Source organism: Pristiophorus japonicus, chromosome 6 (assembly GCF_044704955.1).
Source record: "Pristiophorus japonicus isolate sPriJap1 chromosome 6, sPriJap1.hap1, whole genome shotgun sequence".
In the NCBI taxonomy this organism is placed as follows: domain Eukaryota; kingdom Metazoa; phylum Chordata; class Chondrichthyes; family Pristiophoridae; genus Pristiophorus; species Pristiophorus japonicus.
Genome location: NC_091982.1, coordinates 153690073 through 153705732, shown reverse-complemented (window position 1 = coordinate 153705732; position 15660 = coordinate 153690073). Strand labels below are relative to the sequence as shown.

General features: G+C 48.2%; 1 protein-coding gene across 1 annotated transcript in view; it reads left to right on the top strand.

The window, feature by feature from the left end:
- Nucleotides 1-15660, top strand: part of crocc2 (ciliary rootlet coiled-coil, rootletin family member 2) — a 367498-nt gene that overhangs the window by 134301 nt on the left and 217537 nt on the right. The window contains exons 7-8 of the mRNA XM_070882196.1: nt 8635-8800; nt 14520-14539. Coding sequence (XP_070738297.1) covers nt 8635-8800; nt 14520-14539 — 186 coding nt within the window. The remainder of the gene's footprint in view (nt 1-8634; nt 8801-14519; nt 14540-15660) is intronic.

The window sequence follows — 15660 nt, the reverse complement described above, 5'->3', positions numbered from 1 at the left end:
GTGCTTGGCTCAGAGGGCGTGCCTGATGGCAGTGGGTGGGAAGTGGTTTGATGCACAGCTGTTGGATCGGGATTCATGTTTATCTGGAATTGACTGTACCAGTGTGTGCCTGCCTGCTTCTGGTGTCCTCATCTTTACCCACCAGCCAAGACTCGTCTTAGGTTTGAGTTGCAGCCCCTGCTGCACGCTTGCAGAAGTATTTTTTAAAAATTGCGTGTCAGGATCACTGAATTTCTTTCTATTCCCTTTCATTCTTAGCTTTCAATCCATAATTGTTCGGTAAGGGTATTAATGATAAATTCACTCTAATAATTTATGTGTCAGCTTGCCCTTCTTGGCAGCACTCTCGCCTCAGGGCTCCAAGGATCTGAACACATAATCTTGGCCAGCGCCGAGGGAGTGCTGTGTTGTAAGAAGTGCCGTCTTTCAAATAAACTTTCAAAGTTTGTTCAGGTGGGTGTTAAAGATACCACGGCACCATTTGAAGAAGAGCAGCTCTCCTGGTCAACATTCTTATCTCAACCAGAACTACCAGCAAAAAATTAACTGATCATTGACTTCACTTGCTTTTTGTGGAGTCTTGCTGTACACAAATTGGAAACACGTCCAGTGGCAGAACAGCAGTAACTTTTTTTTGTATTCATTCATGTGATGTGGGTGTTGCTGGCAAGGTCAGCATTTATTGCCCATCCCTAATTGCGCTCGAGAAGGTGGTGGTGAGCCGCTTTCTTGAACCGCTGCAGTCCCTGTGGTGAAGACAGTCCCACTGTGCTGTTAGGGAAGGAGTTCCAGGATTGTGACCCAGCGACGATGAAGGAACAGCGATACATTTCCAAATCAAGATGGTGTGTGACTTGGAGGGCAACCTGCAGGTGATGGTGTCCCCATGTGCCTGCTGCCCTTGTCCTTCTAGGTGGTAGAGGTCACGGGTTTGGGAGGTGCTGTCGAAGAAGCCTTGGCGAATTGCTGCAGTGTGTCTTGTAGATGGTACACACTGCACCACGGTGCACCGGTGGTGGAGGGAGTGAATGTTGAAGGTGGTGGATGGGGTGCCAATCAAGCGGGCTGCTTTGTCCTGGATGGTGTTGAGCTTCTGCACTTTGAGAGTAATTCATGAGATATTAAGCACGTTTGAATGTGATAAGGCACTATAATAATGAAAGTTCTTGTATACAAGATTACATTTAACATTTTAAAAACATATAGTTGTGCAGTACATGAAGGTTGTCCTTCCTTTAGCAACCCATTGTAAACAATAATATTAGTGTAAATGAGAAAATCTTTCTAGTAGGATGTGATCTCACCAGAGGAGTTGGAGTGGTAACACTGAGTGCAGCAAAGCCAATTCTTCCATGCTGCCTTATCCAACCTCCAAAACATGAAGGGAAACCGCCCATTCCGTAGTCCAGCAGATTCACCAACCTCTTCCAATTCCATGAGCCAACACAATCACCAACCTCCTCCCTTCTTGACTAACTTCCCTGCTCCATAACCCAGTACAGTTACCAATCTTCACCCTCCACAAGTCAGAATATAAGATTATAAGAATTAGGAGCAGGAGTAGGCCATACGGAGTAGCCTGCTCCGCCATTCCATAAGATCATGGCTTATCTTCGACTTCAACTCCATTTTCTCCCACGATCCCCATATCCCTTGGTTCCTCTAGAGCCCAAAACAGCACAATCACCAACCTGATCCTTCCGTGACACATCACAAGCACTAACAACCCGCCAAAAGTCGACACAATCGCGCTCTTCTTCACTCACCCCAGGCACAGGGGGAACCAAACCTCAGCCATGCACATGAGACTATAGCACAGCCACAGTCAAAGGGTGAGTCAGTCCAGGCCACAGTTGGATGTCTCCTGGTATTGACCTTCAGGGCAGCATCAACAGAGGCCGAAGATGAGGTTATGTGTCTGCCTTTGAGCCAGTAAATAGTGTGTGACAAAGTTGCAGAAAATAATTGGAAGACACAGAGGAAAGGACAGAGTGAATGAATGGAACTTCATGGCTTTCATTGAGTGTAAAAGATGGGCATGCCAACCAGAAACCACTGTGACAGCTGAAACAGTAAGTCAATGCAGAACAGAAGCCACGAGAGGCAGTGCTGAACTTGACCCAGTATTTGTAAGCGAGCCAAACAACAAAATGGAACTGGAAAGCGCAGCACCGAATTATCAAATTTAATATGATCTGGGAAACAACTCTATCAACGACTAGGAGCCACGTTTAAAAATGTTAAATTCAAAGAGATGAGCGAAGAATTGAGGCTAATGGATTGGAGGATTTTGGTTTGCTCCCCTTTCAGTAAAAGACAAAGTTGTTGTTGTTGTTGTCCCAGCTAGTTGTGGTGCTTTATGCATCAGGTCAAGAGACACCCAATCCCCTTGGTTCCATGTGGTCTCTTGGGAGAGGCGGAGACGAGATCAAAAGCCCATTGCAAATTAGGCAAATCTAGAAAATTCCTTTCCGATTCCTTCAGGCAATCAAAGCTAGTCCAGGAGACCACATTGTTCAAGACTCATACTAAAAGATTCCTACCTCTAGTAAGAATGAGAGGCGATCTTATCAAGGTCTTACGGGCTTTAGGGAGCTTGGAGTTAAATTAAAAAGTAGGACCTCATAGGTAGTAATCTCAGGATTGCTACCAGTGCCATGTGCTAGTCATAGTAGAAATAGCAGGATAGTTAAGATGAATACGTGGCTTGAGGAATGGTGCAAGATGGAGGGATTCAAATTCCTGGGACATTGGAACCGGTTCTGGGGGAGGTGGGACCAGTACAAACCCGACGGTCTGCACCTGGGCAGGACCGGAACCGATGTCCGAGGGGGATTGTTTGCTAGTGCTGTTGGGGAGGGTTTGAACTAATATGATGGGGGGATAGGAATCTATGCAGGGAGACAGGGGGAAGTAAAATGGGGGCAGAAGCAAAAGATAGAAAGGAGATAAGGAAACGTGGAGGGCAGAGAAATCAAAGGCTAAAATCAAAAAGGGCCACATTACAACATAATTCTAAAAGGATAAAGAATGTTAAAAAACAAGCCTGAAGGCTCTGTGTCTCAATGCGAGGAGCATTCGTAATAAGGTGGATGAATTAACTATGCAGACAGCTGTTAATGGATATGATGTGATTGGGATTAGGGTGACATGGCTCCAGGGTGACCAAGGCTAGGAACTCAACATCCAGGGGTATTTAATATTCAGGAAGGATAAACAGAAATGAAAATGAGGTGGGGTAGTGTTGCTGGTTAAAGAGATTAACGCAATCGTAAGGAAGGACATCAGCTTGGATGATGTGGAATCTGTATGGGTAGAGCTGCGGGACACCAAAGGGCAGAAAACGCCAATGGGAGTTGTATACAGACCACCAAACAGTAGTAGTGAGATTGGGGATGGCATCAAACAGGAAATTAGGAATGCGTGCAATAAAGGTACAGCAGTTATCATGGGTGACTTTAATCTACATATAGATTGGGCTAACCAAACTGGTAGCAATACAGTGGAGGAGGATTTCCTGGAGTGTATAAGGGATGGTTTTCTAGACCAATATGTCGCGGAACCAACTAGAGAGCTGGTCATCCTAGACTGGGTGTTGTTTAATGAGAGAGGATTAATTAGCAATCTTGTTGTGCGAGGCCCTTTGGGGAAGAGTGATCATAATATGGCAGAATTCTTCATTAAGATGGAGAGTGACACAGTTAATTCAGAGACTAGGGTCCTGAACTTAAAGAAAGGTAACTTAGATGGTATGAGACATGAGTTGGCTAGGATAGACTGGCAAAGGATACTTAAAGGGTTGACGGTGGATAGGCAATGGCAGACATTTAAAGATCACATGGATGAACTTCAAAAATTATACATCCCTGTCTAGTGTAAAAATAAAACGTGGAAGGTGGCTCACCCGTGGCTAACAAGGGAAATTAGGGATAGTGTTAAATCCAAGGAAGAGGCATATAAATTGGCCAGAAAAAGCAGCAAACCTGAGGACTGGGAGAAATTTAGAATTCAGCAGAGGAGGACAAAGCGTTTAATTAGGAGGGGGAAAATAGAGGGTGGGGGTAAGCTTGCAGGGAACATAAAAACTGACTGCAAAAGTTTCTATAGATAAGTGAAGAGAAAAAGATTAGTGAAAACAAATGTAGGTCCCTTGCAGTCAGAATCAGGTGAATTTATAATGGGGAACAAAGAAATGGCAGACCAATTTAACAAAAAAATTTGGCTCTGTCTTCACAAAGGAAGACACAAATAACCTCCCAGAAAAACTAGAGGACCGAGGATCTAATGAGAAGGAGGAACTGAAGGAAATCCTTATTAGTCAGGAAATTGTCTGAGGGAAATTGATGGGATTGAAGGCCGATAAATCACCAGGGCCTGATTGTCTGCATCCCAGAGTACTTGAGGAAGTGGCCCTAGAATTAGTGGATGTATTGGTGGTCATTTTCCAACATTCTATAGACTCTGGATCAGTTCCTATGGATTGGAGGGTAGCTAATGTAACCCCACTTTTTAAAAAAGGAGGGAGAGAGAAAACAGAATTATAGACCGGTTAGCCTGACATCGGTAGTGGGGAAAATGTTGGAATCAATTATTAAAGATGTAATAGCAGCGCATTTGGAAAGCAGTGACAGGATCGGTCCAAGTCAGGATGGATTTATGAAAGGGAAATCATGCTTGACAAATCTTGTAGAATTTTTTGAGGATGTAACTAATAGAGTGGACAAGGAAACCAGTGGATGTGGTATATTTGGACTTTCAAAAGGCTTTTGACAAGGTCCCACACAAGAGATTAGTGTGCAAAATTAAAGCACATGGTATTGGGGGTAATGTATTGATGTGGATAGAGAACTAGTTGGCAGACAGGAAGCAAAGAGTAGGAATAAACGGGTCCTTTTCAGAATGGCAGGCAGTGACTAGTGGGGTACTGCAAGGTTCAATGCTGGGACCCCAGCTATTTACAACATACATTAATGATTTAGATAAAGGAATTGAATGTAATATCTGCAAGTTTGCAGATGACACTAAACTGGGTGGCAATGTGAGCTGTGAGAAGGATGCTAAGAGGCTGCAGGGTGACTTGGACTAGTTAGGTGAGTGGGCAAATGCATAGCAGATGCAGTATAATGTAGATAAATGTGAGGTTATCCACTTTGGTGGCAAAAACAGGAAGCCAGAATATTATCTGAATGGTGGCAGATTAGGAAAAGGGGGGGTGCAACGAGACCTGGGTGTCATGGTACATCAGTCACTGAAAGTTGGCATGCAGGTACAGCAGGCGGTGAAGAAGGCAAATGGCATGTTGACCTTCATAGCGAGAGGATTTGAGTATAGGAGCAGGTCTTACTGCAGTTGTACAGAGCCTTGGTGAGGCCACACCTTGAATATTGTGTACAGTTTTGGTCTCCTAATCTGAGGAAAGACATTCTTACTATTGAGGGAGTGTAGCGAAGGTTACCAGACTGATCCCCGAGATGGCAGGACTGACATATGAAGAAAGACTGGATCGACTAGGCTTGTATTCACTGGCATTTAGAAGAATGAGAGGGGATCGCATAGAAACATATAAAATTCTGACGGGATTGGACAGGTTAGATGCAGGAAGAATGTTTTCGATGTTGGAGAAGTTCAGAACCAGGGGTCACAGTCTAAGGATAAGGGGTAAGACATCTAGGACCGAGATGAGGAGAAACTTCTTCACTCAGAGAATTGTGAACCTGTGGAATTCTCTACCACAGAAAGTTGTTGAGGCCAGTTCGTTAGATATATTCAAAAGGGAGTTAGATGTGGCCCTTATGGCTAAAGGGATCAAGGGGTATGGAGAGAAAGCAGGAATGGGGTACTGAAGTTGCATGATCAGCCATGATCATATTGAATGGTAGTGCAGGCTCGAAGGGCCGAATGGCCTACTCCTGCACCTATTTTCTATGTTTCGATGTTTCTGTGAAATGTATAAGATTATGAGGAGGCTTGACAAAGTGGATGCAGAGAGGATGTTTCCACTGATGGGGGAGACTAGAACTAGAGGGCATGATCTTAGAATAAGGGGCCGCCCATTTAAAACTGAGATGAGGTGAAATTTCTTCTCTCAGAGGGTTGTAATCTGTGGAATTCTCTGCCTCAGAGAGCTGTGGAAGCTGGGACATTGAATAAATTTAAGACAGAAAGAGACAGTTTCTTAAATGATAAGGGGTTATGGGGAGTGGGCAGGGAGGTGGAGCTGTGTCCATGATCAGATCAGCCATGATCTTATTGAATGGCGGAGCAGGCCCGAGAGGCTGTATAGCCTACTCCTGTTCCTATTTCTTATGTTATTATGTTCTTATAACGCCCAGATATCGCCCATTTAGCCACAAAATGGAAACGGATGCGCATTTTCCGGACACTTATCACCGAGCGATACTTTCCCCATGTGCGTAACATCCGGAATCATCAGAATGGGCAAAATCAACGTCCATAATATCGCTCAGCGTTGGTTTCCGCACGGAATTAACGCAAGATTTAATAATACCGACAGCCCACTTTTTTTTTGTTGTAAAGATCACATTTGCCGAAACTAACGCCCAGTATATCGTCCAGCGTCATTTTCACCCCCTCGCACACATCTCGCCCACAATACTGCTCAGAGAAAGTGGAATTAACCAGAACTACTCACAGTGGTATAGATGCCATGTTTTAAATCACATGTCGCATCATTTAAAAGGCTGCTCTGTTTCAACCTCGGGGGAGTTCGGATGTATTCTGGAGGTCTTTGGAGGTGATGTGAACATCTGAACAAGCATCTTTATCATACTGTGGATAATTGGAATTTAATAGGTGTCTTCGTTGGGACTTTCGTTCTTTATGACCAATCAGTGGAAAACAGAGAGCTATTGGAATGGTGCCTGTCCTTCCTCACCCTCTGTTGATGACCAATTACATGCTGCAGACACGAGATGGCAGAAGGTACGCTCCACAGCATTATGTACCAAATGTAAGACATGCCAGACTGATGAGGAGAATTAGACGTTACACCCACCCCGCAAGTACAGGGAGAAGCAGTCTTACCTCAACTTGCCCGACACCACCTGCCTTTCGAGATTGCACTTCCACAAAGACGTTATCACTGAGGTATGCCAGCTCATAAGGGGAGATCTGTAGCCTGCCAGCACCATCAGTACTGCACTGTCTGTCGAGGTCAAAGTCACCACGGGCGGCACTTTCGTTCTACATGTCAGGTTAATTTCAGGCCTCAGCTGGCGACATTTGTGGTCTGTCTCAGCATGCCACACATTGCTGCATTAGTCAGGTCACTGAATCCCTGTACGCATGCAGGATTGACTTTATAAGTTTTCATATGACCAGGGATGCTCAGAGTGAGAGGGCTCTAGGAGTCTACCGAATTGCTAACTTCCCCAAGGTGTAGAGAGCAATAGACTGTACGCACATCGGATGCGGGCACCTTTTCAGGATGCAGAGGTTTTCAGGAACTGAAAGGGATTCCACTCCCTGATTGTGCAACTCGTTGTCCCAGCAAATTATTATGGAAGTGAATGCTAAATTTCTGGGCAGCATCCATGATGCTCACATCCTGCATGAGAGCACGGTATCTGACTTGTTTAACAATCAGCCACAAGGTCAATGCTGAATGCTTGGTGACAAAGGATATGGCCTCGCCACCTGGTTGATGACCCCCCTGCGTGACACCTACACCGAAGCCGAGAAGCGATACAATGAGAGCCACTCGCAATATCATTAAGAAAACTATTGGTGTGTTGAAGCAGTGATTTAGATGCCTGGACCACTCAGGAGGTGACCTCCAATACCACCCTGAGCAGGTAGCTCAATTCGTGGTCGCATGCTTCATTTTGCACAACTTGGTTATCAGGAGGGGACAAGAATCGCCAGAAGACTCTGACAGTCCACCGCAGCAGAGAGAGGAAGAGGAGGACGAGGAGATGGACCCTGACATCGGCCCAGACAATCAGGCTGACGCTGAAGCCATGCCCCCGCCCCCCTGTAGACCACATGAAAGGACCCGTGGTGGCATGATAGCTGCAAGACTCTTAAGTCTGAACTCATAAATGGGCACTTTGCCTGAAAGAACGTTGGTGGTATTTACAAGGCTGACACACTGCTGGATGTGCAGGTCATACAGCAATGGTGGGCATCACCTTGGTTACAGTTAAAGTTTAAGTTCATTGAAGTTAAGTGTAATTATACCCTTTGATGTTAAGGAATCACCAGCGTGCAACGGTGCAGCTATCTGAGCCAATGCGTAACAAGGTTTGGTTAAATAAAAAACATTTAAACCGAACATTTGTCCGAAATCATAAGTATATCTGTAAAAACCAACTCTTCCCCCCCCCCCCCCCGCCACCTCACTTCTCCTCCCCACCATTACCCCTTCCTCTCCTGACTCCAAGCCGCCTGGTCGAGCAGCTCCTCAGGCGATGCTTCATTGGCGGGGGAGGGGGAGGGGCAGTGAACATCGACATGCCTAAGATCAACAAGTGAGACCCGAAATGGATTAGCAAACAAATTAAATTTGAAAAGAAGAGGAGAAATAACCTGTACAAATCAGAGTGGGATTTTTGATTCTGAGTTTGGATGGTGATTCAGTTCACAATGTGAGTGGATTTTATTTCTCTGACACAGAAGCAGCAGTCTGACCCAAGTCAACGCCATGTTGCGGGAGCAACTTGAACAGGCCAACGCAGCCAACCAGAGGTTGGACCAGGATATCCACAAGATCACTGTTGAATTCGGCAAAGCTAGAAATGAACTGGAGCTCAGAGAAATGAAGCAGCGGTGGGAACAGGAGGTAATTGTTTGTTATAGCATCAGTAAGCGATGTTGTGCTTTCCCATTTCTGCACCACCCTGATGGACAGTCTTATAAGTTACAAAGCAACAATGCTGCTATGGCAACCATACCTGAGCAACGGGCTGCTTGGGTCGAGTAATGTATTTGTTTCATGGGTTCTTTGCTTAAGAATTGATAGCAACACATTGTGTGTTTAACAATCACACTACACATTACCAATTCATCCACCAGGCTCAGAACCACCTGCCTCATCGTAGATCAGCCAGAACCCAACTGGGTGGGATTTTATTGAGTCTTGTGAACATCACGTGACTGGCTAAGCCACTCCCAACTTAACAGCTCTACAACTATTTTGGTAGAACAATAATCAAGTGCCCCTTGACTAAAGTGCCACTAAAACTGACAAATTAATCAAATTAACTTTTTATCAGAACTAAAATCAAATTAAACTTTTGTTGCCGGGGGTGATGATGCACTACAGTCCCTCCGGCGCCCACCTCTCGCAGAAGGCCGCGAGCATACTGATGGACACCACGTGCTCCATCTCCAGGGACACCCTGGCTCGAATGTACCTGCGGAAGAGAGGCAGGCAGTCAGGTTGAACAACGCCCTCAACTGCCCACTGCCTGGACTGGTTAATGGCCACCTTGGCCATGCCCAGGAGCAGTCCTACGAGGAGGCCTTCCGAGCTGCCCGCTCACCTCCGCACAGGGTGCTCAAAGATCAGGAACGTGGGACTGAAGTGTAACCAGAATTTGAGGAGCATTCCTTCAAATATTGGAAGAGGGGCTGCAAACTCACACATTTAACAAACTCAACAGCTCTACAACTAATTTTCTGTAGACAATAAACAAGTGCCCCCTGGTTAAAGGGGGCGGCACACTCCAAAAACTTTCAAACAAGTGCCCCCTTCTTTTTTTGGGGGGCACTAAAAACACAAATTATACCAGTGCCCCCTGGCTAAAAGGGGGGGGCGCACTAAAACCGACAAACTTAAACAAATTAAACTTTAGATGTGGTTCAAATTAAAATTTGGTTGCTGGGGATGATGTTGTACTCCAGTCCCTCCGGTGCCCACCTCTCGCAGAAGGCCTCAAGCGTACCGGTGGACACCGCGTGCTCCATCTCCAGGGACACCCTGGCTCAGATGTCTTCGCGGAACAGAAGTAGGCAGTCAGGCTCAATGACCCCCTCGACCGCCCGCTGCCCCCTTTCCCCCTTGGCCAGACCCAGAAGCAGTCCTACGAGGAGGCCTTCCGACCCGCCCGCTTCCCTCCGCACTTTGGTGGCAAAAACAGGAAGGCAGAATATTATCTAAATGGTGACAGATGAGGAAAAGGGGAGGCGCAACGAGACCTGGGTGTCATGGTATATCAGTCATTGAAAGTTGGCAGGCAGCTACAGCAGGCGGTGAAGAAGGCAAATGGCATGTTGGCGTTCATAGCGAGAGAATTTGAGTATAGGAGCTGGTCTTACTGCAGTTGTACAGAGCCTTGGTGAGGCCACACCTTGAATATTGTATTCAGTTTTGGTCTCCTAATCTGAGGAAAGACATTCTTACTATTGAGGGAGTGCAGTGAAGGTTACCAGACTGATTCCCAGGATGGCAGGACTGACATATGAAGAAAGACTGGATCGACTAGGATTATATTCACTGGCATTTAGAAGAATGAGAGGGGATCTCATAGAAACATATAAAATTCTGACGGGATTGGAAAGGTTAGGTGCGGGAAGAATGTTCCCAATGTTGGAGAAGTCCATAACCAGGGGTCACAGTCTAAGGATAAGGGGTAAGCCATTTAGGACCGAGTTGAGGAGAAACTTCTTCACTCAGAGAATTGTGAACCTGTGGAATTCTCTACCACAAAAAGTTGTTGAGGCCAGTTCGTTAGATATATTCAAAAGGGAGTTAGATGTGGCTCTTATGGCTAAAGGGATCAAGGGGTATGGCGAGAAAGCAGGAATGGGGTACTGAAGTTGCATGATCAGCCATGATCATATTGAATGATGGTGCAGGCTCGAAGGGCCGAATGGTCTACTCCTGCACCTATTTTCTATGGGCCCAAGTTTCCACACGCGCCTAGAACGGCGTAGTCCCGACCTGGACGCCCGTTTTTCGCGCCACAAAGTGCGCCTAAAAAATTCCTCCATATTCTCCACCTCCCTGCAGGTCCTCTGGCCCTCGGCGCAGCGCAACATGAGCTTTCGGGGGGTGGAGCCAGTTCCCTGCGCTGAAAACAGTGCCGGGACCTCTGCACATGCACGCTACAGTGGGCACACAAGTGCAGTAGCTCCAGGCGCCCGAAACTGTGTGGGAGAGGCCGGAAGCACGCAGCCCCTAGCCCTGGCCGAATGGCCTCACTGGGGCTGCGTGAATAAGTCTCCTCCCACGACCAGCTCCTGCTTCCCCCCCCCCCCACCGACCAGACCCGACACTGCTCCACCCCCCCGCCTCCGGACCAGACCCGACACCCGTTCCCCGCCCCCCCCCCCCCTCCCCCTGGACTGGACCCGACATGACTCCCGCTCCCGCTCCGCCCCCCCCCCCCCCCCATCGCCCCGACTGGACCCGACCCGACCCGCGCTCCTGCTCCCGCTCACCCCCCCCCCCGACTGGACCAGACCCGACCCGACCCGCGCTCCCGCCCCCCGACCCGACCCCCCCCCCCCACTGGACCCGACCCGACCTGACTCCCGCTCCCGCTCCGCCCCCCCCCCCCCCCCACCGCCCCGACTGGACCCGACCCGACCCGCGCTCCTGCTCCCGCTCACCCCCCACCCGACCCCCCCCCCCCCCACTGGACCCGACCCGACCTGACTCCCGCTCCCGCTCCGCCCCCCCCCCCCCCCCCCCGCGACTGGACCCGACCCGAACCGCGTTCCTGCTCCCGCTCCCCCCCCCCCCCCCCCGCGACTGGACCCGACCCGACTCCCGCTCCCCCGCCCCCGGACTGGATCCGACCTGACCTCCCCATCCCCGACCTGACCTCCCTCTCCCCGACCTGACCTCCCCCTCCCCGACCTGACCTCCCTCTCCCCGACCTGACCTCCCCCTCCCCGACCTGACCTCCCCCTCTCTCTCCCTCCCTCCTCCCCTCTCTCGCCCTCCCCCCCTCTCTCTCTCCCTCCCTCTCCCCGACCCGAACCGAACCGAACCTCCCCGACCCGACCCGACGCCACCTACCTGTAAATCTGGTGCTGGGGACGGGCCCTGCCCGAAGTCTCGGGCCGGCACATTCAGCCTTTGGTCCCGAAAGGCCTGCCTGAAGCACTTTCACACAGGTAGGAAGATGGTTTATTTAATCTTTTCTTTGCTTATAAATGTTTATTTGTATAATATTTGTATAAGTATAAATAAGGATTTATTATAGAATTTAATGACTTCCCTTCCCCCCCCCTCCCCCCCGCCACCTCGTTCTGGACGCCTAATTTGTAACCTGCGCCTGATTTTTTAATGTGTAGAACAGGTTTTTTCAGTTCTACAAAAATCTTCACTTGCTCCATTCTAAGTTAGTTTGGAGTACGTTTTCACTGTGGAAACTTTGAAATCAGGCGTCAGTGGCCGGACACGCCCCCTTTTGAAGAAAAAATTCTGTTCCAAAGTAGAACTGTTCTACCTGACTGGAACTGCAGAAAAAAAAATGTGGAGAATTGCGATTTCTAAGATAGTCCGTTCTCCACCAGTTGCTCCAAAAAATCATGCACAAATCATGTGGAAACTTGGGCCCTATGTATCTATGTTTCTATGCACAGGGTGCCCAAAGATCAGGAGCGTAGGACTGAAGTGCAACCAGAATTTGAGGAGCAGCCCCTTCAAATATTGGAAGAGGGGCTGCAACCTCGCACAGTTAACATACTCAACAGCTCTATAACTATGTTAGTTGTGAACATTAAACAAGTGCTCCCTGTAATGTATGTAACCCTTTGCAACCTGTATCACACTACCACTAGAAGGCCTACCTGTTGGAGTCCCAAGGGACGCTAGCATCCCTTGGGAGCACTGTATATAAACAGGCCTCCCACGCTGTACCTGCACTCTGGAGTCTAATTAAAGGAACTAAGTTCCCACCTACTCATTGCATACAGTACTCAGTTTCATCCTTTATTATGAGCATAATAATTGGCGACGAGGCAACGGACAACTGCACGAAGATGCAAAGAACTGTTGGTATCCTGGAAAAGTTCTCAGAAGGGGACGATTGGGAGCCCTTCGTGGAGAGACTCGACCAATACTTTGTGGCTAGAAGGGGTCGAGAACACTGCCAAATGAAGGGTGATCCTCCTTACCGTCTGTGGGGCAATAGCCTATGGTCTCATGAAGATTCTTCTAGCTCTGGTAAAACCAACAACCAAATCCTCTGAAGAATTCTGTACGCTGGTCCGGGAGCACCTAAATCCGAAGGAAAGCGTTTGATGGCGAGTTATCGGTTCTTCACGTGTCAACAGTCGGAGGGCCAGGAAGTGGCGAGCTACTTTGCCGAACTAAGGCGCCTTGCAGGACATTACGAATTTGAGGGATTCCTAGAACAAATGCTTAGAGACTTTTTTGTTGTGGGCATTGACCATGAGGTAATCCTTTGCAAACTATTGACTGCTGAAACACCGAATCTGAGTAAAGCCATAAAGATAGCCAGGCATTTATGTCCACCAGCGATAACACCAAACAAATTTCACAGCATAAAGAGGTTTCGGCTATTACTGTGCACAAAGTAATGTCGTTTTCGAGCAGGAATGTACATGGCAGAACATACACGCAGGCTGCTGCACAACCTCAGATGACCCAGAGTCCGCCATCAATCGTTAATACGAGGCAGTTAACACCTTGTTGGCGTTGTGGAGGTGATCATCGGGCCCATCAATGCCGCTTCAAGCACTATGCGTGCAACGGCTGCAGAACAATGGGACACCTCCAGCGACTGTGCAGGCGAGCTGCAAATGCTGTAAACCACCACGTTGCAGAGGAAGATCGATCCATGGTGGATCAGGCTGAACTAGAGACTCAAACCAAGGAGGCAGAAGTGTATGGAGTACACACCTTCATCACGAAATGTCCACCGATTATGTTAAAAGTTGAACTGAATGGAATTCCAGTATCCATAGAATTGGACACGGGTGTGAGTCAGTTCATAATGAGCAAAAAGACCTTCGACAGGCTGTGGTGCAACAAGGCACACAAGCCAAGCTCAGCCCCATTCACACCAAGCTAAGAACTTACACCAAAGAGCCTGATCCATGTAATTGGCATCGCAGTAGTCAAAGTCTCCTATGATGGAGCAGTGCATGAACTCCCACTTTAGATCATGCCAGGGGATGGCCCCACACTGTTCGGCAGAAGCTGGCTGGGAAAAATCCGTTGGAACTGGGACGACATCCGAGTGCTTTCGTCCATCGACGACGCCTCGTGCCCAGGTTCTGAGCAGATTTCCATCGTTGTTCGAGCCAGGCATTGGAAGTTTCTCGAGGGCGAAAGTGCAAATCCACTTGGTGCCCTAACACAACCCATCCACCACAAGGCACGGGCAGTATCATATATGATGCGAGAGAAAGTGGAAATTGAGCTGGACAGCTTGCAGTGAGAAGGCATCAATGCGCCGGTGGAATTCAACGAGTGGGTCAGTCCGATTGTCCCGGTGACAGCACGGTCAGAATTTGTGTGGACTATAAAGTAACGATTAACCGTTTTTCGCTACAGGACCAATACCCACTACCCAAGGCAGACGACCTATTTGCGACCCTGGTTGGAAGAAAGACGTTCACCAAGTTGGACCTGACCTCGGCCTACGTGATGCAGGAGCTGGAGGAATCTTCTAAAGACCTCACCTGCATCAACATGCACAAAGGTCTGTTCATCGATAACAGATGCCCGTTCGGGATTCGTTCGGCCGCTGCAATTTTCCAACAGAACATGGAGAGCCTGCTAAAGAGAAGAGGTTCTAAGTCAGCTAGATCGCGTGGGACTCAGGATGAAACGCTTGAAGTGTGTTTTCCTGGCGCCAGAGGTCAAGTTCTTGGGAAGAAGAATCGCAGCAGACATCATCAGATCCACCGACGCCAAGACAGAGGCCATCAAGAACGTGCCAAGACCACAGAATGTGACGGAGCTGCGGTCGTTCCTGGGACTTCTCAACTTTTTTGATAATTTCCTACCTGAGTTAAGCACCTTGCTAGAACCCCTACATGTGCTACTGCGCAAGGGAGATGACAGGGTATGGGGGAATTCTCAGGAGGCTGCCTTTGAGAAAGCCAGAAATCTGTTACGTTCAAACAAACTGCTTGCTCTGCATAACCCATGTCAACGATTAGTGCTAGCTTGTGATGCGTCATCATACGGGGTCGGGTGTGTGTTACAACAGGTTAACGAATCGGGGATTTTGCAACCGGTCGTCTACGCATTCAGGAGTTTGTCCAAGACCGAGAGGGCCTACAGCATGATTGAAAAAGAAGGTCTGCCGTGCGTTTGGTCTCAAGTTTAAGCTAGAAACTGACTATAAGCTGCTCATATCGCTACTCTCAGAGATCCAAGGTTCCCTGCAGACCTGACTGTTCTGAGTCCTGCTCAGCTACTGCACCAGACCCCACTCGCTCACCGGGGTTCCCCCAACTGAGCTGCTCATGCAAAGGGCGCTCAAAACAAGGCTCTCTCTTGTTCACCCTGACCTCCATGATAACGTCGAGGGCAAGCGGCATCAACAAAGCATGTACCATGATTGCGCAAACATGTCATGCGATATTGAGGTCAATAACTCTGTGTTTGTACTCAATTATGGACATGGTCCCAAATGGCTTGCTGGCACGTTCATAGCCAAAGAAAGGAATAGGGTGTTTCAGGTCAAATTGGCCAATGGAGTAACGTGCAGA